General features: G+C 38.4%; 1 protein-coding gene across 1 annotated transcript; it reads left to right on the top strand.

The window, feature by feature from the left end:
* The first annotated feature begins 1,006 nt into the window (after positions 1–1,006).
* On the top strand, positions 1,007–1,432 carry LOC100853071 (transcription factor MYB1R1-like). The gene has a single exon (XM_003634449.4). The coding sequence runs from the start codon at positions 1,007–1,009 to the stop codon at positions 1,430–1,432; it is 426 nt and encodes a 141-aa protein (XP_003634497.1).
* Positions 1,433–25,953: the final 24,521 nt, after the last annotated feature.

Here is a 25,953-nt window from a genome sequence, read left to right as displayed (position 1 = left end):
TGACATGTTTTATGAGGGTTGGATTGGATCTAAGTTCATTCTTGTGCATAAGGGTGTTTTTTATAATTATGTAAGGTTACACCATGGATAATAAACAAGGTCTCTAGATTGGGCTAATTGATTAATTAGATGGCTTTATATGGTTAATTAATCAATTAGGACCTGTTTTGGACTAAATTAAGTGACCCAAGCCTTGATGGGCTCAAGTCAGTTATGCTTAGTGGGTAACCCTATAAATAACTCCTTATGGTTCAGGGTTTCCTAATGACCTTAGTTAGTCGTCTTCCACTTCCAGAGAAAGAGAGAGTCATTGCTTCCTCCCTTTCCTTGCCCACACTTTAGAGTGTCAAGATTGTGGTTTAAGTCATCGAGTGGAAGATCTTAGATGTACGAGATCTTCAAACTTTTCAGGCTTCTTCTTCATCGGATGGATTTTGATATGGGAACTTCTAGACCACTGGTATAAACACTTTTTCTCTGGATATTTATCCTAATATGGTTTTTGAAGTCATATGTTTTCGTTGCGATAGATTTAGAGAAGCCTAAGGTAGTTTACATGCACCCTATGAGATCCACGATTAGGAAAGGAGTAATTTGGGGTTCCCAATAGATTATATGAAGCCTAATGATCCAAGGCTTGGGCTTGGGAATGAGTCAATTCAGGATTTCACAATAATTTGTAGGGTAGAGACTATAATCTTTATCTCTAGATGGTGGAAGAAGACAAAAACTTGAAACCACAACTCCTAAGGGGGGATTTATAGGGTTCCCAATTAGGCTTAAATGACTTGAGCCCATTCTGGGCTTGGGTGACTAAATCTACCCTAAAAAGGTTTTATTTGATTTATTAACCCAATAGGGTTGTCTAATTAATCAATTAATCTAATATAGAGATGTTGAGCAATAACTCTTATGTAACCTTGTGAAATTATCAAACGACCCTTTTGCATATAAGTAAACAGAGAGTCGATCCAACCTTCACAAATTATGTCATCAAAGTGTGTGTATGAGCTCAAACGAGGACCATTGGGACTCAGTACTTCATCATCAAGAGAACACATCTCAATCGCAGCAGTCTCCTAAGACTTTTTCCAAGACCGGCAGTGGTGGTGGATTTCCAGTTGTGCTAGCTTTTCCAATGTCGATAAATCCGGTGGTTGTACCAGTTCCGATTCAGAATCCAATGGAAAACCTAACTCTAGGACAAAATGATGTTAATACAAGTCTGGTCCGTCCGATTATTGTTCTTCCTATTCCTCCCAAGTCAACGAATCTCAACTTGAATCTGAAGTCCCTAGTTGATTCATCCCCCTTTTCACTGAAGCTCTCCCTGTCATCCAATCAGAATCATCCAAATCAACCATCTAGGCACTCTGCTTTTCAGGCTATGTCAAGCTTCAACAACGGTGATAGCATCATAAGCGTTGCTTGAGAAAAACCGTTGATGAATGGCGATGGATAATTAGAGCGATCAGGTTAAGGAAAATTAGATGACTATGTGTCTCTAGTATGTTTGCTCCTTTGTAATCCAATTCTATAGTTGATTCAACATCCTACTATAGAGAATCAACTACATTCTAAATCCTCTTATTGTGTGATCAACTAACATATATTAGCTCACCAAGAGCTTATGTTAAGCTCCACTTAAGGAACTATTATGACCATAGTTTACATGAACACACCTCTTTAGGATCAGGCAAAATGACATATTGTCTCAATCTCATGAGATATCATGGTGTCTCTATTGAGAATACCAATTTCTATTGGCTTCCATCAACAATGACCCTATTTATAGGAAATATATGATCCCTTTAAGATCTCACCCATTAGTCAAAGCCACTACTAATTTTGGCACAAGCTCAAGATCCTTACAAGGTTGGTTGGAAATATTATAACATAGCGGCTTAGTGAAGTCATGACTACCTGATAGCCTTATGTCATGACTCATTATAGGTCATATCCAATGTGTAACCATACACATGAGTGCACTCACCACGGGAAACCCATCTTAATGACCAAGACTAGTCATCCCTAAAATTAGAAGGTAGTACACTATGGCCTTAAATGGGTTGCCTAATCTCATAAACTGACTATGAATGAATGAATCGTTTTCTTATAAGAAACCCATGACTTAGATATTTTGTATAACTTCTAATGCACTTAAGTCATATACTATTAGGATAGAGCCCTTAAAAGCATGACATGGTGTAATAAATTTGGAATTAGTTATTTATTTAATGATGTTCCAATTTCCCTTTTATCCATCCTTATTCCATGTATTATACTTTATGAGCATTCTTGCTTGCATCTTTTGCATGGTACTTGACTTGGGTGCATTAGGAGTTACACAAAAGATTTAAGTCATAGGTTCCTTGAAAATTAATAATTTGTTCACAACCGATTCGTGGGTCTAGACAACCAATTAGAGGGCGTAGTGTACCACCCCCTAATTGGAGAGATGAATGGTCTTGGCTATCAGGATGAGTTTCCCATGGTGAATGCCCTAGTGTTTATCGTAACACATTGGATAAGACTTATGGTGAGTCATGACTTAAGACTATCAAGTAGTCATGACCTCACCAAGTTGTTTCATTGTGTTATCTCTCAACCTTGAGAGAATATTGATCTTGTGCTAAAGTTAGCAATGGCTTTGACCTACAGGTGAGATCGTAAGTTGATCATATCCTTATGGATTGGGTAATTATTGATGGAAGTCGGTAACAATAAGTATTCTCAATAGAGGCACCATGATATCTCCTGAGATTGAGATAGTGTGTCCCCTTGGGTGATCCTAAGAAGGTGTGTTCATGGAAACTATGGTCATACTAGTTATTTAAGTGGAACTTGATATATGCTCTCTGAGAGCTAAGACATGTCAGTTGAATTTACAATAAGGGGATATGTAACTCAAGGATAGTAAAGGTAATCTTGAAAGGCTAATAGCTTCCACTTTATTAGATTATGGACATTAGTTCATGGGAAGACTAAACGCAATGGATAGCAAGTCATAGACCTAAACACGTAGTGTCTTATTATTATTTACATAGGATACCAGATTTCAATTGATTTTCTATAGTAGGATGTTGAATCAACTTCAAAATTGAATTATGAGGGAACTAATACTCCTATGGGTCCTAATGGTCCCCACTTTGAGCTCATATACCTTGTTAGCATGAATTATGAGGGTCGGATTGGCTCTAAGTTCACTTTTGTTAAGGGTAAGTGAACAAGGTCTTTGGATTGCGCTAATTCATTAATTAGTAGGCCCTATGTAAACCCTCAATTTTGTCATTTGACACTTGCATTTATCTTAAGGGTGTCACATGCACCCAAATTTTATTTTATTTTATTTTATTTTTTCGTATGGCACCACCATGGCCACCATTTTGGGCATGATATGTTTTCGAGCCTTGTGTAAGTTCATTTGCGGTCCAATGTAATTGCAAGTGTGTAGTTCATTTTGGAGTGCCATCATGGCCAATTCCCTAGTTTTTCACATCATGCTAAAGGAAATGAGGTCCCCAAAGTTTCAATTCAGCCTGAGTTCATAGGAGTAGGTTCGAATACGGAGCACTTGGGCTTGTTTCGATCATATCTCCCTCATCCGAACTCAGAATCGTGCACCATTTTTTTTATGGACTCCTTGTTCTTCAAGGAATATTCTGTCAAAATTTCAAATTTTTTTCTCAATTGGCTTGACCGGTCCCCAAAGTTTCACTTCAGCCCGAGTTCATAGGAGCAGGTTCGAATATGGAGCACTTGGGCTTGTTTCGATCATATCTTTCTCATCTGAACTCGAAATTGTGCGCCGTTTTTTTCATGGACTCATTGTTCTCCAAGGAATATTCTGTCAAAATTTTAATTTTTTTCTCAACTGGCTAGACTGGTTGGCAACCAGTTCAACCTGTTCATTGGGCCAGCTTGTATAGAGCACTAATTTTGGTGATTTTGGAGCCCAATTCCTACATGGCTCGGGCCCATAAGCTCTAGATCGGTCTTGGGCAATATTTTGGGTCCATTTTGGGCCTTGGTTCAAGTTCCTTGTAGCCCACCACGAATCCATATGGATTCTTGGTGGTGAAGCAAGGGAGTAAATGTGGAGAGAGAAGCTCACCTTGTGACTGTGAGAAGTGTTTATGGGGCTGGTTTCTGAGGTTGATGGGGGGATTTTCCAGAGTTGAAGGAGGGAAAAACTAAGAGGGAAGTGGGAGGAGCAGGGGTTCTGGTATAAAAATCCAGAATGGAAAGAGAGAAGGACCTTTTCCTTTGCATTTGTTATGGGGGGAGAAACTTTGTCCAAGTTTGGTGAGGGGAGAACAATCTGGTAAGCACTGATTCTTTTCCTTTTAGATTTACTTCTCTGTTTAAGATACTGCAGAAACTTCTATTGCTGTTTCAAATAAGGAGTGTTTGATGATTTGGTATTGTTCCTCTTTGCATCCTTTTGATCTATTTCCTAGTTCATAGTTCGGTTGATATGTAACTGTCGCATGGTTTCGTTTTTTTTATGTTTGCTATGGATGTCTCATTTTGGGTTCGTTCTGGTCAGGAATGGGGGAGAGTGACCTACTTTTGATGTGTGAGTAATAGGGTCACTGCTTCATTATTTTTGGCTTTGGTTGAAGGTCATTGTGACCTCCTGATTGTTAAGGGAAAGATTCTTGTGGCCTTAGTTTTAATAAGGTTGGGTGGCTCGGGCTTGACCTTCTACAGGGAACACATTGTATTGTTTCGGACGGTTCTCCCACATCCGGGCTCGGAATTGAGCGCCGTTTTTTTTGTTCCTTATTCTTTGAGGAATCTTCTATTAAAGTTTTAGAATTTTTCTTAATCGCTTGAACCAGCCGGGAACCGGTTCAACAGGTCCCGCTAGGCAGCCCCGTTTAATAAACACGTTGCATTGTTTTGGCCGTTTCTCTCTCATCCAGGCTTGGAATTGAGCGTCATTTTTTTTGGATTCTTTATTCTTTGAGGAATCTTATGTTAAAGTTTAAGAATTTTTCTCAATCGATTGAACCAGTTGGGAACCGGTTCAACAGGTCCCGCTAGACAGCCCCTTTTAATAAACACGTTGCATTAATTTGGCAATTTCTCCCTTATTCGGGCTCGGAATTGAGCGTTTTTTTTTTGTTGGATTCCTTATTCTTTGAGGAATATTTTTTTAAAGTTTCAAAATTCTTCTCAATAAGTTGAACCATCTAGGAACTTGTTTAATAGGTCCCGCTAGGTAGCCTTGTTTAATAAACACGTTGCATTGTTTTGGCTGTTTCTTTGAGATCCAGGCTTGAAATTGAGCGCCATTTTTTTGGATTCCTTATTTTCCGAGGAATCTGCTGGTAAAGTTTCATAATTTTCTCAATCGGTTGAACCGATTGGGAACTTGTTCACAGGTTCTGCTAGGCAGCCCCAGTTTTAGCATGCTTTGACTCCCATTTTTGTTGTGGCTTGAGCCCTTAGGCTCCAAGGCACTTGTGGGCCACCTTTAGGGTCAGAGTTCAGTTTGGTTAGATGTCATGTGAGCCCAATTCATGGATGGGAAGCATGTGGGTTAAGTGAGCATGGTTTGGTTTGATGGAATTTCGAGGGATGTGTGCAAAAAAAGGCAAACCATTTATTTCATTTCGACCTGCTTCCTTCTCTTGTGGGTATGAGATTTGATGTCTGATCGAGAGTGCATGTTGTATGCTTGTATTACTTGCCTCACATTTTCCTTGCAGCTCATGGTTGGGGACCACAGGTATGCACTTCGGCTTTGGATAATGAATTTCACATGAATGCTTGGTGCATGATTGCTATGTATATTTGTTGTGCATTTGAGCTTATTGACTGACCTCTTATGCAGCGCTTGGTTGGGGACCTTAGGTATGCACTCTGATTTTGACTTATTGAGTATATGTGCATCCTAAATACTAGGCGGGTCTATGTGATTCATGTCATTTGTTTAGCCCAAGGTTTGTTTGATCTTTGACCCATATGCTCCCATATACCCAGTTCATTAGTAGAGACCGAGTTTCGGTACTAGAGGGGTGCTACCTTGCGTGAAGTATCTTCCCGATAGGTAACCTGATCCCCGGACCCATAATCTAGTTTTCGCACACCACTTTTTCCTGACTAGAGTCATGCTGGGGTTTTTGTTCTTACTTAAAATTTTCCCCATTTAAAAATAAAAATAAAAAGTAAGTGGCAACTCCAAACAAAACCGTTCCTTATTGGGATGAATTTTTTCAAAACTTGAAAACCAGCTTTGTTTTTCACCTTTAAAATAGCGAGTCACGCTGTTAGTGGATCGGGTGAGGGTCCACAAATTGGCGACTCCGTTGGGGATCGAACCCAGAATCTTTGGTTTCGTAAGAGGATCAAACTTGAACTTGAGTTGGGTATATTGGAGCACATGGTTTATTTACCAATTTACTCTTAGGCTTTATAGGTGACTGGTGATCACTTACTTGGTTGGTATTTGACTTGCACTTGTGATGAGTTGTTGCCTGTTTGTTCACCTGATTGGTTGTGGCATGCTTATTCGTTGTTGTTGGTTCTTGGTTTTGCGGTTCATGATAGGCTTAGATGATTAGCTTGTGTGTAGATTGTATGGTAGGGTATCTTTTTGCGCATGACTTCTTGTTGCATGACTGTCCTTTCTTTACGCATGATTGCTTGTTGTTTATGTTTGTGGGGCGCACTTGTATCCCCTTATTTCCGAATCACTAGTCTTGGTCGACTATTCCTTATTGGTTTCTTGAATTGTTTGAGAGTCATTCCCAACTGTTTGCCTTCGACCAAGCTAGGGGTTTGGAATAGGGTCTAGCATAAGGGCTATATCGATGTTTGGGAACACTATGGAGATGATGGATATCCGAACAATGAAGACCTATATAACCTTGAGCTGGATTTCATGGATACCTGCGTGGCCAGAGTGTCACTTTGATTGTTGGTTAGAATCATAGGTTGCTTATCCCCTTTGTCGGTATTGTCATCTAGCTTTTAGGACTTGCCTTTTCCCGTTGTTGGATTTTGAGCCACCTTACTCCTGAGGTATCACCATGTCATAATCCCGCTCCTACCCGTGGAGCCATGTATTAGATTAGCTGTTAACATCACATGACAGTTCATTCCCTAAAAGGATTTAGTCGTGGGATTACATTACAGAATTGATTTCAGGACTAGTCATGGGGATTGACATACCCCTTTTCTTTTGTAGGATTGTTGATTGAGACCGACCTGGGTTCTCGAGCTTAGATCAGGGTCGAAGGCAGACTTGTTAGAGGATCAGACCAGTATAGCCAGTTAGGACAGACATCAATTCAGAGAGATATGGACCCGCAATATGCTATTGTTGACCAGTTGGCAAAGATTACAGATATCATGGTGTCACTTAGAGATGCTATTTTAGGATTGGGTCAGAGGATTGACGGGCACTAGGCCCCACCAGTATCTATTCAGGGGACCACCCCACATGATTCTTCCACACATCACCACCATCTGGACCTACCATACAGCTGGACTACACAGTCCCACCTTTACCACCACCATCAGTTCAGTCAGCCCTACAAGTAGGGGCCTTTGTCTTACATGGTCAGACTGAGACTACGCCACATTCTGTTGTGGCCCCTGCACAGGTTACAGATGATACTCCGGCCTGCATTGAGAGGATTGAGCAGAGAATGAGGTCACTGCATGTCACTGATGGAGTCATGAGTTAGGATGGGTATGATGACTTGCCTGTTGCAGCTTTGCTGATTGAGTTCCACATGCCGGACATTGAGAGATACACGGGGATCGGGTGCCCCTGTATTCACTTGCAGTTGTATAGTGCTGTTATGCGTGGACATAGGTTATATGAGACAATGATGATCATGTTGTTCCCTCTGTCCCTGAGTGGTGCTGCCCAGCGGTGGTTTGCTTTATTGGACCCCTCACGACGTCGAACATGGACTGATCTGGCACAGAAGTTTCTTAGATAGTATTCCTTTAATACTGTAGTTGATGTATCCCGGAGAGAGTTAGAGGCCCTCAGACAGAGGCCGGATGAAACAATTACCTCCTTCATCTCTCGTTGGAGGGAGAAGATAGCACAGATTATTGACAAACCCTTAGAGCATGATCAGATCAGTATGATTATGCGCAGTCTTCAGCCCCGCTACGCTAGACATCTCATGGGCTTTCCGTAGACAAACTTTGGCTCCTTAGTGCAGGCCCTTTATGGCATCGAGGAGGGTATATCTAGAGGATTATGGGCAGATTCTTCTCCCTCAGACTCAAAGGGGAAGAAGCCGGGGTTATGACCCAGGCCATCAGATGTTTGCATCATTGGTATGATAGGGCATAGGTCCCCGCGTTGGCCTCAAACTCAGAGGCAGTTTTCAGATACCTCTTATCAGATGATACAACATGATCAGTACAGGCCAGCTATTCCCATTAGGCCAGTAGGGCCTACTTATCTGCATCCGTCGCCACAACCGGTATATGCTACGTAGGCATTCTAGAGGCCACCTATGCAGTTCCATCAGTATAGAGCACCGCTTCCGCCAAGGTCAGCTAGACAGTTCACACATCTTGGGATGCCATTGAGCAGAGCATTTCAGAGATTGGTTGAGGGGGGATTGATTGCCTCGTTACCGCCCAGACCACCACTACAGCCTACCCCACCAGGATTCAGGACAAACCTTCATTGTGTTTACCACCAGAGAGTGGTCCATGATATAGACAATTGCTTAGAACTAAGACATGCTATACATGACTTGATTGATCAGGGTTTGGTTGATTTGGTACAACTACTAGAGAGGAGCTTCAAAGAGAGGACAACGAGATTTTATGCCAGTTGCACACTACGCAGTCTCACATATCCATTTGGAGCCTATTGGCCTCATCTAGCACACATAGAGATGCATTGATCAGAGCACTCAGTCAGATTAGAGTTGATACTGCTACCACCCCGGAGGGCCTGATTCACTTTCTGACAGTTGATAGGGCTACGCGCATTGTGTTTTCCGACAATGACTTGTCACCTAAGAGATCAGACCATGTTCGTCCTTTGTTCATCGATGTTGCTTATTCAGGCTGTAGAGTGTCGTCGGTCTTGCTGGGCAACGGCTCCGCCCTGTACGTTTATCCTTCAATTACAGCCATTGCCCTCGGCTTTTCTCCATCTGATTTTGGGCCATCTACATAGACCGTTAGAGCTTATGATGGGACTTAGAGGACAGTTATAGGTACTCTCACTACACACGTTATGGTTGGGCCAGTAAGATATTTCGTGTTTTTCCAGGTTCTAAGGATTCAGTCATCCTTTAACCTACTCCTTGGTCGTCCTTGGATTCATGAGGCTGGTGCCATACCATCTTCCCTTCATCAGAAGGTGAAGTTCATACACGAGGGTCGCATTATCACGATACAGTCTGACTGGGATGTTGTCACTTCTTCCGAGCCAGTATTATAGATTAGTCACAATGAGGATGACTTACATTTGACCGGGTTTACTTTCGATGAGGTTCAGGTTGTCAGTTTAGAGGATGACGGCAGAGATATGGTGCCTATGACATTTGACCAGTACAGTAGCACCTTGGTGCTTAACATGATGAGGGGCATGTCTTATCTACCGGGCTTGGGATTGGGTTGCCGCCAACATGGACCACACGAGTTTACTTTCAGAGTTGATCATGACATACCTTATGGGTTAGGTTACACTCCTATGGAGGAGGATGCACGTTACATGGCGTGATTGCACAAGAACAGAGTAAGGGCCCGCTTGTTTGGGGTTCTATTTGATTACCCCATTCGCCCGTACACCTTTCAGTTGATTGATTACTTTGTCAGAGGTTCAGATCATGCACTCCACATGGAGGGGATTGTTTGCATTGCAGAGGCTGTTGAGGTTTAGGACCTCCAGCGGACCTTGGGGCAGATGCATTTGGGTATCGGGATCCATGAGACACCTGATGTTATGACAGTGCACCCCCGTCACCTGATCAAGCCAGCATGTTCTCTATATGCTTCTCGGAGGCATTTTCTGATTATGATATACTTATGGATACTGTGATTGATGCTAATGGAGTGACTCTGCCTGATGCTTGTATCGAAGAGATGGACATGATAGGGGTATGTCGTATTCTTGATGTAGTCCCACACGGTCCCCACTTTGATTTCGATTTGTTCGGAGTTTCTGTGATTGACACTGATGATGTGACTCTTTATGATGCTTGCACAGATGAAATGGATATGATTGGCACTGGTCGTATTCTGGATGCAGGCCCATGCCGCATGAGCCTTGTTCTGCTTTGGATATGTTTGGGGCTTTTATGCTTGAGATAGATGATAATGACTCTATTACTGTTGTTACTCCTGATGTTATTACTATTGAGGGAGCGTTCGATTCTATGGACCCACTTTTTTCTTTTGACACTATGTTCGGGTTTGTCACTCGTTTTGATGATGTGGCTGGTGGAAATAATAATGATATGAGTGTTTTCGAGTATTCACCTGTATCATTTGATAAGATGTCTCCTTATGATCAACTTAGCCTTCTAGATGAGAGGAGATTGAGGGCAACAGATTATGTTCAGGCTTATCAAAGGAAAATGACCCGTGCATTCAGGAAGAGGGTTAAGCCCAGGAAATTCCAGAAAGGTGACCTAGTTTTGAAGGTCCTCAGGGGATTGATCAGCGACCCTAGAGGCAAGTTCAGACTGAGCTAAAGCGGGTCGTATGTTATCCTAGATTAAACCTGAGAGGGAGTTGCCTGGTTGACAGATTTGGACGGAAATAAGTTTTCGGAGCCAGTCAATGTGGATTAGCTGAAGAAGTTTTACTCGTGAGATCATGGTCAGAGGATGGGTGGCCGTTGTTTTGAGTAGCCATATTCCTTGTTGCACACCCACACATTGATATATCCCATTGCTAGCTCGTTGAGCCTCATATGATTCATTATGACCTATTCATTCACTTAGCCTTGCATACCTTTTTCTCACCTAGGTTGGGGGCCTCCTCTTGTGCACTTTGCATTTATTGTCTAGATCGATGAGTATTGTGAGTCCATTGTGTCATTGTTCGTTTGTTTCATTTTTGGGTCATTCATGATTTTTTCTTTCCTACATCGTGCATCTTCACTTTGTCTGTCTTTGAGTTTTGTTTCTATCATTTCGATTCTTTTCACTTCCATCTTTCCTTGTGTGATGATGACACGTTCTCGTCCCGAAGCTGCAGGTGAGGCTTGTCACACCCTTCGTTCCACCCTTAGGTTTTGATCCAGGAGTTTTAGTTTGATGGGACCATTTGGGTTTGGGATTTGAGGTACACTTGTTAGATCATGCTGGTATGGCCGTTGGCTTACTTTGTTGGTTGTTCCGCAAAAAAAAAAAAAAAAAAAATCTTATGCTCGTTCGATGTTCGTGTCATTAATATTTGGGTTTTGCATGGTTTGCCGACAGTATCACGACTTGATCATCAGAGGTCATTTTGGGTTTGAGAGACTTATTCTTCTTCTGAGAGTCGGTGAGAGCATTATACGTTCATTTTTTCCATGGATCTGGGAGACATATTGGGAGTGAGGTTTAGGTTTCCTTTACACTAGGTTCCTTGGATCATTATTTATATCACCACTCCCGTCATACAGTGACTTGCTTCGATTTGGCATTCATGGGATGTGTTGTTCGTCATTATCACATATTGCTACACTTTTATCCCATTTTGTTTCTTCATTATCTTCTACACCCATTCATCATTTGTCTTATCTTTTTTCATCTTCTTTTACCCTCGTCGATCGTCGTCTCGCTTCATGAACGACGTGTTCTTTGGTACACATCAACCTGTCATTGGACATTGTTCATTGTTCATTTGGATGTAGGGTTGAGTCACCTTACTCACATGGTCTTCCAATATTTGACATTACGCACACAGAGGCTTGGCATTATCTATTGGGTATTTGGGCATTTGTTTCCCGTCGTTTCATTCACCGTTTACCCCTAGCCTTCATTATGGTCCGAGTCGTAAGACAACCCTAAGGCTATGAGATCTCATGTTTGCTTCGATGCATTTCATTCGGACAGGCTCCATCTACTAATTGAAGTATGGGACGCCGACAAGGCTCCATTTCTTGAGGGATATCGAGGATCGCATACTGCTTTTCCGTTTCGTCTCTTCGTCTTTGGGCCACGATCAGAGACAGATGATGCAGAGAGTCGAGCCTGTCCAGGACCCTCTCCACTTGCTAGTTTGTTATATTCATACTAGGGAATGCCCCTATCCTTGCATGATGACATCAATTCTTATACTAGGACGCAGGCAGCCCAATTCACCAGGTGACGTTTGGCATCGGTGTTTGAGTAGGCCTCCACATTCAGCTTGGTTTCTTCATATAGTAGCTTGCTTTTGAGAGATGGCTCGGGATTAGATTCATGTGTATCTGTCAACCCAGTGGGTGTGCACACTGGAGCATACCCCATACTTTGTCATGTTCGCTTATCTAGACGATTGGGTCTTTAGTGATATATTTCAGAGTTGTTTTTTTACCAAGGCACTTGCATATCAGATGTACACACTAGGACATACCCCCTATCAGTTTTTGTGTGGATATTGGATGTTGCGGAATAAAGTCGATGTTGTTCTAGGAATGAATGTTTGTGATGTTTTCAGCTCTCTGACTTTAACCATATGTACTGTTATGAGATTCTAACATGGTATGGATATCTTAGATTGGGGCATAACCCTTTCTTTTCACATTTAGTCACATTTCTGAGTTGTCCTACAGGGGCATACCCCATTTCTTTCCATCTTGTTAGTGGTGTTCTTGTTTTCTCGCTTGTCATTTATTGGCATTTTCTAGACGTCACACTGAGGCATACCCCTTTGTCTTTCGTGATTGAGATGTTTGGTTTCTTGCTTATTCGAATCATGTAGTGGTGTTCTCATATTCGTACTGGGGCATACACCCTCTTTCTTTGTGTTGTTGTGCTTGGCTAGTCTTTTTGGGTTTTCCGGTACTCGTTCGGACCCTTTCCCGGTACTCGCCCAGACCCTTTCCCGGTACTTGCTCAGACCCTTTTCCGATACTCGCTCGAACCCTTCTCCAATACTCGCTCGATTCTACCTTTCCCGGTACTCGCCCGGACCCTTTTCCAATACTTGCCTGGATTTTACCTTTCCCGGTACTCGCCCGGACCCTTTTCTGGTATTCGCCCGAATTCGACCATTTTTCGATACTCTCTCGGACCATTTCCCGGCACTCACCCGGACCCTTTTTCGGTACTCACACGAACTCTTTCCCGGTACTCGCCCGGACCCCTTTCCAGTACTCGCCCAAACCCTTCTCCGATACTTGCCCGGATTCTACCTTTCCTGGTACTCGCCCGGACCCTTTTTTGATACTATCCCGGACCCTTTCTCGGTACTTGCTAGGACTTTTTTCCGATACTCGTACGAACCCTTCTTCGGTACTCGCCCAAACCCTTTTTCGGTACTTACCTGAACCCTTTTTTGGTACTCGCTCGGATTCCACTTTTTTCCGGTACTCTCCCGGACCCTTTTTTGGTACTCACTCGGATTCTACCCCTTTCTCAGTACTCGTCCGGATACTTCTCCGGTACTCGCTCGGATACGATCCTTTCTGTATTGGATTCTCCGATACTCTCCCGGATTCGATTCCCTGTCTGTCTCGTATTCTCTAGTACTCGCCCGGATACCATCTCTTCTTCGGTACTCGCTCGGATTTCCTTGGGTTCTCCGGTACTCTCTCGGACTTGATCCATTTTCCTTTAGTCTACTCCGGCATCGTGTCCAGATCTCCTGATCTTTTCCAGCATATTGTCCGATTTCCTTTAGTCTTCTCTAGTATCGTGTCCAGATTCCTTTAGCTTTCTCCGGCATTGTGTCTGGATCCCTTAGTCCATTCGGTTAGCATGACTCATTTCCCTTAGCCTTCTTTATTGTTGTGTGGGGACAAAATTGTTGGTCATTTGAATTCTTCACTAGAGTTCATTTCACTCATTCATTGTTTGCACTTCGCACTCGTGTTTCACTTGTTCATTCACTCTACTAAAGAGGGGCATATTTGTAGACCCTCAATTTTGTCCTTCGACACTTGCATTTATCTTAGGGGTGTCACATGCACCCAATTTTTATTTTATTTTATTTTTTCGTATGGCACCGCCATGGCCACCCTTTTAGGCTTGATCGATTTTCGAGCCTTGTGTAGGTTCATTTGTGGTCCAATGTAGTGCGAGTATGTAGTTCATTTTGGAGTGTCGTCATGGCCAATTCCCTAGTTTTTCACATCATGCTAAAGGAAGTGAGATCCCCAAAGTTTCAGTTCAGCCCGAGTTCATAGGAGTAGATTCGAATACGGAGCGCTTGGGCTTGTTTCGATCATATCTCCCTCATCCGAACTCAGAATCATGCACCATTTTTTTTATGGACTCCTTGTTCTTCAAGGAATATTCTATCAAAATTTCAATTTTTTTCTCAACCGGATCAACCGATTCATTGGGCCAGCTTGTATAGAGCACTGATTTTGGTGATTTTGGAGCCCAAATCCTACATGGCTCAGGACCATAAGCTCCAGATCGGTCTTGGGAAATATTTTGGGTCCATTTTGGGCCTTGGTTCAGGTTCCTTGCAGCCCACCACGAATCCATATGGATTCTTGGTGGTGAAGCAAGGGAGTAAATGTGGAGAGAGAAGCTCACCTCGTGATTGTGAGGAGTGTTTATGGGGCTGGTTTCTGAGGTTGATGGGGGCATTTTCTGGAGCTGAAGGAGGGAAAAATGAAGAGGAAAGTGGGAGGAGCAGGGGTTCTAGTATAAAAAGCCAGAATGGAAAGAGAGAAGAACCTTTTCCTTTGCATTTTTTCTAGGGGGAGAAACTTTGTCCAAGTTTGGTGAGGAGAGAACAATATGGTAAGCACTGATTCCTTTCCTTTTAGATTTACTTCTCTTTTTAAGATACTGCATAAACTTCTATGGTTGTTTTGAATAAGAGTGTTTGATGATTTAGTATTGTTCCTCTTTGCACCATTTTGATCTATTTCCTAGTTCATAGTTCGGTTGATATGTAACTGTCGCATGGTTTCATTTTTTATGTTTGCTATGGATGTCTTATTTTGGGTTGGTTTTGATCAGGAATTGGGGGGAGGGGGGGGAGTGACCTAATTTTGATGTGTGAGTAATAGGGTCACTGTCTTCATTAGTTTTGGCTTGTGTTGAAGGTCATTGTGACATCCTGATTGTTAAGGGAAGGATTCTTATGGCCTTAGTTTTAATAAGGTTGGGTGGCTCAGGCTTGGCCTTCTACAGGGAACACATTGTATTGTTTCGGCCGGTTCTCCCTCATCCGAGCTCAGAATTGAGGGCTATTTTTTTTTGGATTCCTTATTCTTTAAGGAATCTTCTGTTAAAGTTTCAAAATTTTTCTCAATCGGTTGAACCAGCTGGGAACCGGTTCAACAGGTCTCACTAGGCAGCCCCGTTTAATAAACACGTTTCATTGTTTTGGCCGTTTCTCCCTCATCCGGGTTCAGAACTGAGCATAATTTTTTTTTTGGATTCCTTATTCTTTGAGGAATCTACTGGTAAAGTTTCAGAATTTTTCTCAATCGGTTGAACCGATTGGGAATTGGTTCAACAGGTTCTGTTGGGCAGTCCCAGTTTTAGCATGCTTTGATTCCTATTTTTGTTGTGGCTTGAGCCCTTAGGCTCTAAGGCACTTGTGGGCCACCTTTAGGGTCAGAGTTCAGTTTGGTTAGATGTCATGTGAGCCCAATTCATGGATGGGAATAATGTGGGTTAAGCGAGCATAGTTTGGTTTGATGGAATTTAGAAGGATGTGTGCAAAAGCAAGCAAACTGTTTATTTCATTTCGACCTGCTTCTCTCCTTTGTGGGTATGAGATTTGATGTTTGATCAAGAGTGCATGTTGTATGCTTGTATTACTTGCCTCACATTTTCCTTGCAACGCATGGCTGGGGACCACAAGTATGCACTTCGGCTTTGGATAATGAAATTCACATGAATGCTTGGTGCATGATTGCTTGGTGCATGATTGCTATGTATATTTGTTGTGCATTTGAGCTTATTGACTGGCCTCTTATGCAACGCTTGGCTGGGAACCTCACGTATGCACTCTGATTTTGACTTGTTGAGTGTATGTGCATGCTAAATACTAGGCGGGTCTATGTGATTCATGTCATTTGTTTAGCCCAAGGTTTGTTTGATCTTTGACTCATATGCTCCCATATACCCAGTTCATGAGTAGAGACCGAGTTCCGGGCCTAGAGGGGTGCTACCTCGAGTGAGGTACCTTCCTGATAGGTAACCTGATCCCTAGACCCAGAATATAGTTTTCGCAGACCGCTTTTTCCTGACTAGAGTCATGCTGGGGTTTTTGTTCTTACTTAAAATTTTCCCCATTTAAAAATAAAAATAAAAAGTAAGTGGTGACTCCAAACAAAACCGTTCCTCACTGGGACGAATTTTTTCAAAACTTGAAAACCAGCTTTCTCTTTCACCTTTAAAATAACGAGTTGCGCCGGTCGGTGGATCGGGTGAGGGTGCACACCCTATTGGGTTAATTAATCAATTATGACCCATTTAAAGCTAGATTAAGTGATCTAAGCCTATATGAGCTCAAGTCACTTAAGCCTAGTTAGAAATCCTATAAATACCCTATAAGGGTTAGAGTTTCCATCACTTTTGTCTTCCACTATCTAGAAAGAAAGAGAGTCATAGCTTGCATCCTCTTTTCTTCCCCACTAGAAGTGTGCCAAGGATAAGTTTGAGTCATCAGGCGGAAGATCGTGGGTTTACGAGACTTCCAACAACTTCAAGGTCATCTTCAACAATTGGAATTTAAGGTTTGGGAACATCAAAACCTAAGGGTTAATATTTTAACCCTAAAAGACCATTTTTTTTTTAAAATTGTTATTGCTTTCGTTGCTTAGATCTAAAATGCTATCAACTGATATAAGAGCATAATGTTATAAGCATGCTTAGATCTTTATTTAGGGCGTGCTAACGTTTTTTTTTGCAACTTTGATATTATCCCACCCATGGCCAAGGGGCGCATGTATGTTCCTTTTTATTATTGCTTGTGATGATTGAATGGGACAATTTGTTTTCTTTCTTTGTTTTTCCATAGATTAGGTTGTAAGCCCCATTATAGGAGCATATGATTTATTTTATGATGTAATTTTTTTTTTATTGTCTATGAAGAGTTACAAGAGAAGAATTCCTTAATGATGTCAATAAAGATTAGATCTTTATTGGATCATCATATATGAAGATTCAAGGGTTTTAATGGATGTGGAAGAAAATCCTTCTTTTGATTGCATAATTAAAAAAAAAAAAAGTTTCTTTTTCTTTGAGATCCATGGCTGCACAACAATGTTCACTTTGACTCAAAATTGAGGCTGCCTCCTATGAGTTTTTTTGGTTGGTTTTGAGGCTTAGGAAGTTAGAAATCCAATGAAGCAAACGGTTCGCAATTCGGAGTTGAAACAAGGGAGATATGGCCATTTGAAGCAAACATGCATAGAGGATATGTTGTAATGGGATTGCATACGAATCCAATTCTTTTTGTTTGTTTGGGCTCATTTTTTGGGCCACTTGTTGGGTTTGAAAGTTTCTGAATTGCGGCAGTCATACAGGAGCTTCTTTTAGCAAGTTGTAATGCCAAATATTGGTGTCAAGATGCAGACAAATGGTTTTGGTTCACAATTGGAAAGTTGTGAAAAATATCCCTTGGCCATGGGATCTCTTTTTGTATATATATATATATATATATATATATATATATATATATATATATATATATATATATATATATATATATTTGTTATATTGCATGTGGTGAGAAGTGCTTCCAAAGGTTGCTAATTTTGGTTTTTCTTATGAAAAATAAATTTTCATGAGAAGGTTATTTCCATATTAAAGTTTTATTCAAAATTGGAATGATGGCAAGAATTTTTTAAAATTTGTGAGAGAATCTAGTTTCCTTTTCTAAAAAAATACTTAGAAGATTCATTTTTCAAAGTTTCTAATTTTGAGATCATCAAGGACTTGAGTTTCATATGGGAAGATTCTCTTGTTTTAAAGTCTTTATAAAATTGAATATTCCTTATAAGCACAAGTATTCCAATTTAGTGAATAAATAAAGTTTTTGGAAATTCTCTTGATAGATAATTTATTTTATGAAGCTCACCAAAATTATTGAAAGCTTCTTATGAAAATTGTATGAAACTCTTAGTAATTTTAATGGATATAATTCTTTTTGAAAATTAGATTCCAAAGCATGTTATTTACTTAATTTTGGAATAGTGTAGATTAAGAAAATAAAACTTGTGAGAAGAAATTAGAGAGCAAAATTTCATTTTCTAAATTATTCCAAAGGATTCTAAATTATTTTCTTTAAAATTATTTTGATAAGAACCTTATAGAATAAAAATTTCTCTTTTGGATAAAATGCTCTCTAGTTTTTATTTTTCAAGTTTTTCGAAACTTTCTTATTACACTAATCCTTAATTTGGAGAGTAAATATTTGTTTTTGGAAATTTTTAAGATGGATAATTTATCATTAAGGAAATTACTAAAAATTTTATTTTTGGTAATTTTAATGGAATAGATTATTATGAAAATTAGATTCTATACTTAAGAATATTTATTAAATTGGAAATGTGTAGGAATAAGGAAATTAAATTTATGAGGAATTTTGAATATAAGAGCTAAAGTTCCTTTCTAAATTTATTCTTAAGGATTTAAAATATTTTTCTTAAATTTATTTTTTGAGAATCCTTGAAGAATTAAATCTTTCCTAATTGGATAAGGTGCTCTCAAGTTTTCAAAATTTTATAAATTGGAAGTTTCCTTATTACACTAAGTTTTCAATTTGGATAATAAATATGTTACGAAAATTTTCATTAGAAATAATTATCATTAAAGGTTATTACCAAAAGGATATTTAGTAATTTGATGGAAATAAATTTCTTTGAAAATATTTCCTGGACAAAATATTTATTAATTGAATTCTGTGAAGAAGGAGAATATGTGTGTGTGTGTGTATATATATATATATAAATATTTTATGATAATAGATTTTAAAATTTGAGAGTAGACATTTTATCAAAATTCAATTTTGGATAAAATACTCTTATAGAAATTTTAAATTTTGCATATGAACATTCTCATGTAACATTGTGTTTCCAATTAAGAACTAAATTTTTGGAAATTCTCAAAGAGGATAATTTATTCATCAAGGTAATTACTAATGTTTTAGAAACTCTAATTTCAAAAGATTAAGTGAGGGAAGGTCATAGGGAAGCCCATAGCCTCCAAGATCGAGCCTGTCTTGATTTTGGATGCATCACCATCCTAAAGATGAGGTGGCCCAAGGAATCAAGGGATATGGATTATCTTTTATGGACAAGACTATATATGTTTGTAGTGGGAGTGACCAATCCTATAGATGAAACTTTTCACTTAGTAACATTGATGTCAAAGATCTTAGTTACACACTTAACTTAGACATGAAATGGTCGAATTACCTAAAGTGGTCCCACTTGCATAGGCTAAGGGCTAAACAAAAAGGGTATGTTGATTAATGCCTTAGGATAGCTTTTAAAGGTTAAGGTAGGTTGATCAATTAGAGAGGGTCTCTACCCTAGTAATAAGAGTCATGACTTGCCTGAAGTAGGCTTGATCCTTATGATACTAGGATACCTTGCAAAAGGACATGTAGTTTGAGAGTATTACATTTTTGCTAAATTAATTACCATCTTGTCTTAAATGCTCAAATACTTTTATTAATGCATGGAATTATTATATTTGTTACAGATATCATGTCTTTAACTTATCACCTATTATCTCTTATTTAAATTAGATCTAGTTATAGATTGAAAATAATCTAGTTATAGTATTAATTGCATAGAAGCTAATTTAGGTAGAGTTTGTTATTTCCTTTGAACAAACCTAACATAAAGTAAGAGAAGCATATCAAAGGTGGCATAAGACAAATCAAAAGACTAAGTGTCTCATACTTGGGTCTTTAGATAATGTGTTGCAAAAGCAACACATGTCTATTGACATGGTCTATGATATTATCTTTATAGTTGCAAGGGTTATTTGGTGATAAGGGCAAGCCAACTAGACAAGTTGCCCTTAAGACTATTATAAACACTAGGATTCATGTTATCTTAGATATCTTACCAAAATTCATATGGAAGTCGAAGTTCTTCAGTCTCTTCTACCAAGAAGAAGAACAACAACACCAAATAAGGAAGGTTCAAGAAAAAGAATGAGAGAACAAACTCATGAGCAATGATTCCTTTGTGACCTTTTAGGACACTTAAAAAAGGAATGCTTGGAGTGCCTAAGGATAGACAAGAACACATATTTTCCTTGTTGTTGAATACATAGTGGTGGATTTCACCAATTGTGGTGAATAGATTCCAAGCCCACTATTCGTAGTTCTTTATAGGGTTTTCAACAAGTGAGAAAGTTACATGATGCGATTGTACTTACCTTAGCTTCAATTGCAAGTTAGTGGGTGATGTTACCTTTTTTATGTGAGACTCCATTATCACTTTGCCAAGTAATGAGAATAGTAAGATCTCAGTAAAAGAAAGAACCTAGCACTAATCAAACATTTGGCTTCTAATGCCTAGGTCATATTAATCTAAACAAGATCAAAAGACTAGTCAAGTCTGGACACTTTTATTTTAGAGGATCTTTCATTTTGTGAATCTTGTATAGATGGTAAGATGTTTAGAAGGCCCTTTTATTTTTGAAGGACATGGAACTAGGGAATGTTTGGAGTTAGTGTATACTGACGTATATGAACCTTTCTGTGTTTATGCGTGGAAAGTATGGGTATTTGATCATTTTACTGATAAATACTATAGGTTTGGATATGTAGATATGAAATACGATGCCTTGGATAAATTCATTGAATTTAAGGCGGAATTGGATAAACTATTGAGTAAAAATACCAAGACACTTCGATTAGATCGAGGTGGTGTGTCTAGTAGGTTCGATCCTTTCCATATGGAGCATGAGATGATATCCTAGTTGTGTGTACCAAGGACTCCATTGTAAAATGGAGTAATGAAAAGAAGATATCAAACTTTGATAGACATAGTGATATCGGTGATTGGTTTCTCATTACTTCCCATATTCTTTGGGGATATATCTTAAAGATTGTGTACTACATTTTTTTTTTTAAACAGGTGTATCAATTTATAAGATATCCAAGAGGATTTCAGAATTATTACTTTATAGTGAAGATTATCATAAGGTGTTTGTTGCTACAAATACCAGATTTTTTATGAAGATTATATGATATGTAATAAGGAAAACAATAAAATAGATTGAAGAATACTAGAAGATAGCCCCACTATACACAAGATACCATGGATCCGATACTAACCATTCCCATTTCTAGTACACCGATGCCTCGTCGTAATGGGAGGGTTGTTAAATAGCCAGACGAATTCATGTGTTTGGGAGAGTCTTTCGAGGTCATTCTAGAGGAACATGAGATCGATCCTATAGATTATGATGAAACAATAAGGGATGTGGATGCACATCTTTGGCAAAAAGCTATGGAGGAGAGTTAGAATCCTTGTGATTCTAATGTAGTATGAGTTCCTATAAAAGCACCTGAAGGGATAAAACCCATAGGTGTAAGTTGGTCTACGAGAAGAACAAAGGTGTAGATGGAAAAGTTGAGATTTATGTGGCTAGGTTGTAGCTAAAGGTTATAGTTTGAAACATTATTTCAACTATAGGAAACCTTTTCACTAGTAGCCCTACCCAAATCCATTAAAGTACTCCTATCAATTGCAGTGTATCTCATTTATGAGATATTGCAATAGGATGTCAAGATAGCGTTCTTAAATGATTATCTTGATATTAGCATCTATATGATGTAACAAAATATTTTCATAACAAAGGGCCTTGTGTGTACAAGAAACTGTAGGGAAACATGGTGATATTCTAGGATCTTGTAGGCAGATGACAATCTACTCATTGAGAATGATGTAGGGATATTGTCATCAATCAAGATCTGGTTGTCTACTCGGTTCTAGATGGAAATATAAAAGGGGCACAATATATTCTTGGGTTTAAAGTTCTTAGGGATTACAAGAATAGGAAAATTATGTTATGTCAAGCATATACTCAAGTATCTTTTGAGAATGAGGGATTATGTGCTTGTGCTCCAAATGATTGAGATAGTTTAGAGGCTAACGTGATGGTTGACAAGATACCTTATGTGCAGAACTTGTTAGATCCATTCACCAAGACATTGACAGGGAGAGTCTTTGTTGGTCACAAGGATAACATAGGTTTCATATGAGTGTTTGGCATGCTTTACAGGCTTGATGCTTTAAGGGCTAGTGAGAGAATATTAGGATAGAGCCCTTAAAATTATGACATTATTTAATAAATTTGGAATTTGTTATATATTTAATGATATTTCAGTTTCAATTTTATCTATCCTTATTCCATGTATTATACTTTATGAGCATTCTTGCCTGTATCTTTTGCATTGTACTTGATTTAGGTACATTAGGAGTTGCACAGAAGATTTACGTCATGGGTTCCTTGCAAATAAATGACTTGTTCACAATCGGTTAGTAGGTCTAGGAAACTAGAGGTTGTAGTGCACCACTTCCTAATGGGAAGGATGGCTGGTCTTGGCTATTGGGATGAGTTTCCCATGGTGAGTGCACTAGTGTGTATGGTTACACATTGGGCAAGACCTACGTTGAATCATGACTTAAGGCTATCAAGCAGTCATAACCTCACCAAGTTGCTTCATTTTTTTGTCTCTCAACCTTGAGAGAATATTGAGTTTGTACTAAAGTTAGCAGTGGCTTTGACCTATAGGTGAAATTATAAGCTGATCATATATTCCTTGTATATTGGGTTACTGTTGATGGAAACCAGTAGTAGTAAGTATTCTCAATAGAGGCACCATGATATCTCATGGGATTGAGATAGTGTGTTCCCTTGGATGATCCTAAGGAGATGTGTTCATGGAAACTATGGCCATAGTAGTTCCTTAAGTGGAACTTGGCATAGGCTTTTTGAGAGTTAAGATATGTCAGTTAAATACACAATATGAGGATATGTAACTCAAGGATAGTAGAGGTAGTCTTGAAAGGTTGATAGCTTTCATCTTATTAGACTACGAACACCAATTCATGGGGAAACTAAACACAATGAATAGCAGATCACGGACTCGAGCATGTAGTGTCTCATTGTTATTTACAGAGGATATTGGATTTTAGTTGATTCTTTATAGTGAGATGTTGAATCAACTTCATAATTGGATTATAAGGAAGCTAGTACTCTTATTGGTCTAAGTGGTCCCTGCTTTGAGCTCATATACCTTGTTGGCACAAATTATGAGGGTTGAATTAGCTTTAGGTTCACTTCTGTGCATAAGGGCATTTTGGTAATTATGTAAGGTTACATAGGGGTAAGTGAACAAGGTCTCTAGATTGGGCTAATTAATTAATTAGTAGGTCCTATTAGGTTAATTAATCAATTATGACACATTTTAGGCTAGATTAAGTGACCTAAGCCCATATGGGCTCAAGTCACTCAAAGCCTAGTTAGGAACCTTATAAATACTCCTTAGGGGTTAGAGTTTCTATTACTTTTGTCTTCCACCATCCATAGAGAAAGAGAGTCATAGCCTCTACCATCTTTTTCTCCTTATTGAAAGTGTGCCAAGAATAAGGTTGAGTCATCGGGAGGAAGATTGTGGGTTTATGAGATTTCCAATAACTTCAAGGTTGTCTTCAACACTTAGAATTTAAGGTTTAGTAACATCCAAACCTAAAGGTTAGTACTTTAACTCTAAATGATAATTTTTTATTTTTAAAATTAGCATTGCTTCAGTTGCTTAGATCTAAGATGCTAACATATACAATACAAAAGATGTAGGCTTGAATGCTCATATGGTACAAAGCATGGAATAAAGATAGATGAAAGTGTACTGGAACTTTATTAAATGAATAATAAATTCTGAATTTTTTACATTATGTCATGTTTCTAAGGGCTCCATCCTAACACTTGTATAAATTAAAGTGGAGGTTTGTAATTGTTACAATTTTATTGAAACTCCTAAGGAGTTTATAAGAGTGGTTAATTAGTAATGAAAGATCTTGAAAAACCAAAATTTTATCTTGACTTATAGATCAAGCATTTCCCAAATGAAATATTAGTCCATCCGTTAACATACATAGGAAATCTAGAAGAACTGTCATATGGACAAGTTGCACCCACTTAACTCTCTTATGATTGTTTGTTCATTGAAGTAAACAAAGGTATGTTTCATCCAAAAGAAGAAAATGAAGAAGTGTTCAGTCCAAAGGTACCATATCTCAATGCAATTGGCACATTGATGAATCTTGCAAATGGTACTTGATCATAATAGTATTTTTTATTTTTTTTTGCTACCAAGATAAAGTTATGCACTAACACAAAAGACATTGGAAAACTATGCTAAAAATATCTTTGTGGAACAAATGATATGAGTTTATTTTATTAAAGAGGAGCAAAATCTCAGCTCCTTGGATATGTGGATGCTAGCTATCCTTTGGACCCCCATGAAGCTCTATCTCAAATGGGATATATATTTGCCTATGGTAATGTAACAATGGTAGCCCTGTCTTCAAATCATTTAGAGATACTTTCAATTCATGAAACAAGTCATGAATGTGTATGACTAAAGTTAATGAGCTAACATATTCGTAAATCACATAGACTACCCTCTAACAAAGACCATGCTACCAAGTTACATGAAGATGATGTTGCTTGTATTGCACAAATTAAAAGAGGATTTATAAAAGTTGACAAAACTAAGCATATCTTCCCTGAATTTTTCTATGCTCATGATTTCAAGAGAACAATGAAATTGATGTTCAATAGATCTAACAAATCTATTCACAAAAGTGTTAGCATTGACTACATTAAAAAGGTTAAAATGCAACATTAAATACAGAGATTGAAAGATCTGCTAGTTAAAGCATTGAAGAAAGCAAAATCATGTCTACATGAAAGAGAGAATATTGATATGAATATATTATACTTTTTTTTTTCCTTTGTCGAAATTTTATCCCACTAGGTTTTATTGATAAGGTTTTTAATCAAACAATTTTAATGGTCATATCATTTAAAGAATATGGCACTCTTTTTCTTTCACTAGTTTTTCCATTGAGTTTTTCTAGTAAGGTTTTCTTTCACTAGAGTTTTTTCCATTGGGTTTTTTTAGTAAGGTTTTAACGAGACATATTCTCATGATCATTCAAAAGAAAGTGTTATAAAATATGAGAATTTATTGGATTATGTAAACTTGTAGATGATCATCAATATTGATGTAAATCTCTTTATAACTCTCAATACGAAGGAGAGACTGAAAATATATCCTATTTTTTTCTTAATATTTCAATTTATTATCTTCTTGTTTCTTCTTCTAATTCTTTTATTTTCCAACAAATTACAATTTATTTAGAATTCTAATTTTGTTACATTAAATAACTAAAAAATGACTTTTTTTTCCTAAAAGAAATTTGATTTTAACATAAATCAAATAAAAACAAAGTTTGATTTAATATAAGTTTAAGACATCAACTAAAACAAGTTTTGTTAGAATTTTATTTTCTTTACATGAAGGAACTAATAATAAACAATCTCATTAAAAAAAAAAAATCACATTTTAGTATAAATTATTTAATAATAAATTTTTTAAATTTATAAAAGGATAAATATTAAATAAAAAGGTTATAAAATTTTAAAATTCACTTTGCCTGTTTTTATCACAAATGATTATTCCACATCACTTTTTGTTAAACAAATTCAGTGGTTTTTAGTTGGTGTTTAGTATTAAGCACTTAAAAAATGGGATCCACAGGTTTTTTTCCCTGGTTTCTTTTATGGAATAAAACATAAATAATTCTCTTTAAAG

This window comes from Vitis vinifera, chromosome 18 (assembly GCF_030704535.1).
Source record: "Vitis vinifera cultivar Pinot Noir 40024 chromosome 18, ASM3070453v1".
Lineage (NCBI taxonomy): Eukaryota > Viridiplantae > Streptophyta > Magnoliopsida > Vitales > Vitaceae > Vitis > Vitis vinifera.
Note: the sequence above shows the minus strand (reverse complement) of the source record. Positions and strands in the feature narration are given on the sequence as shown.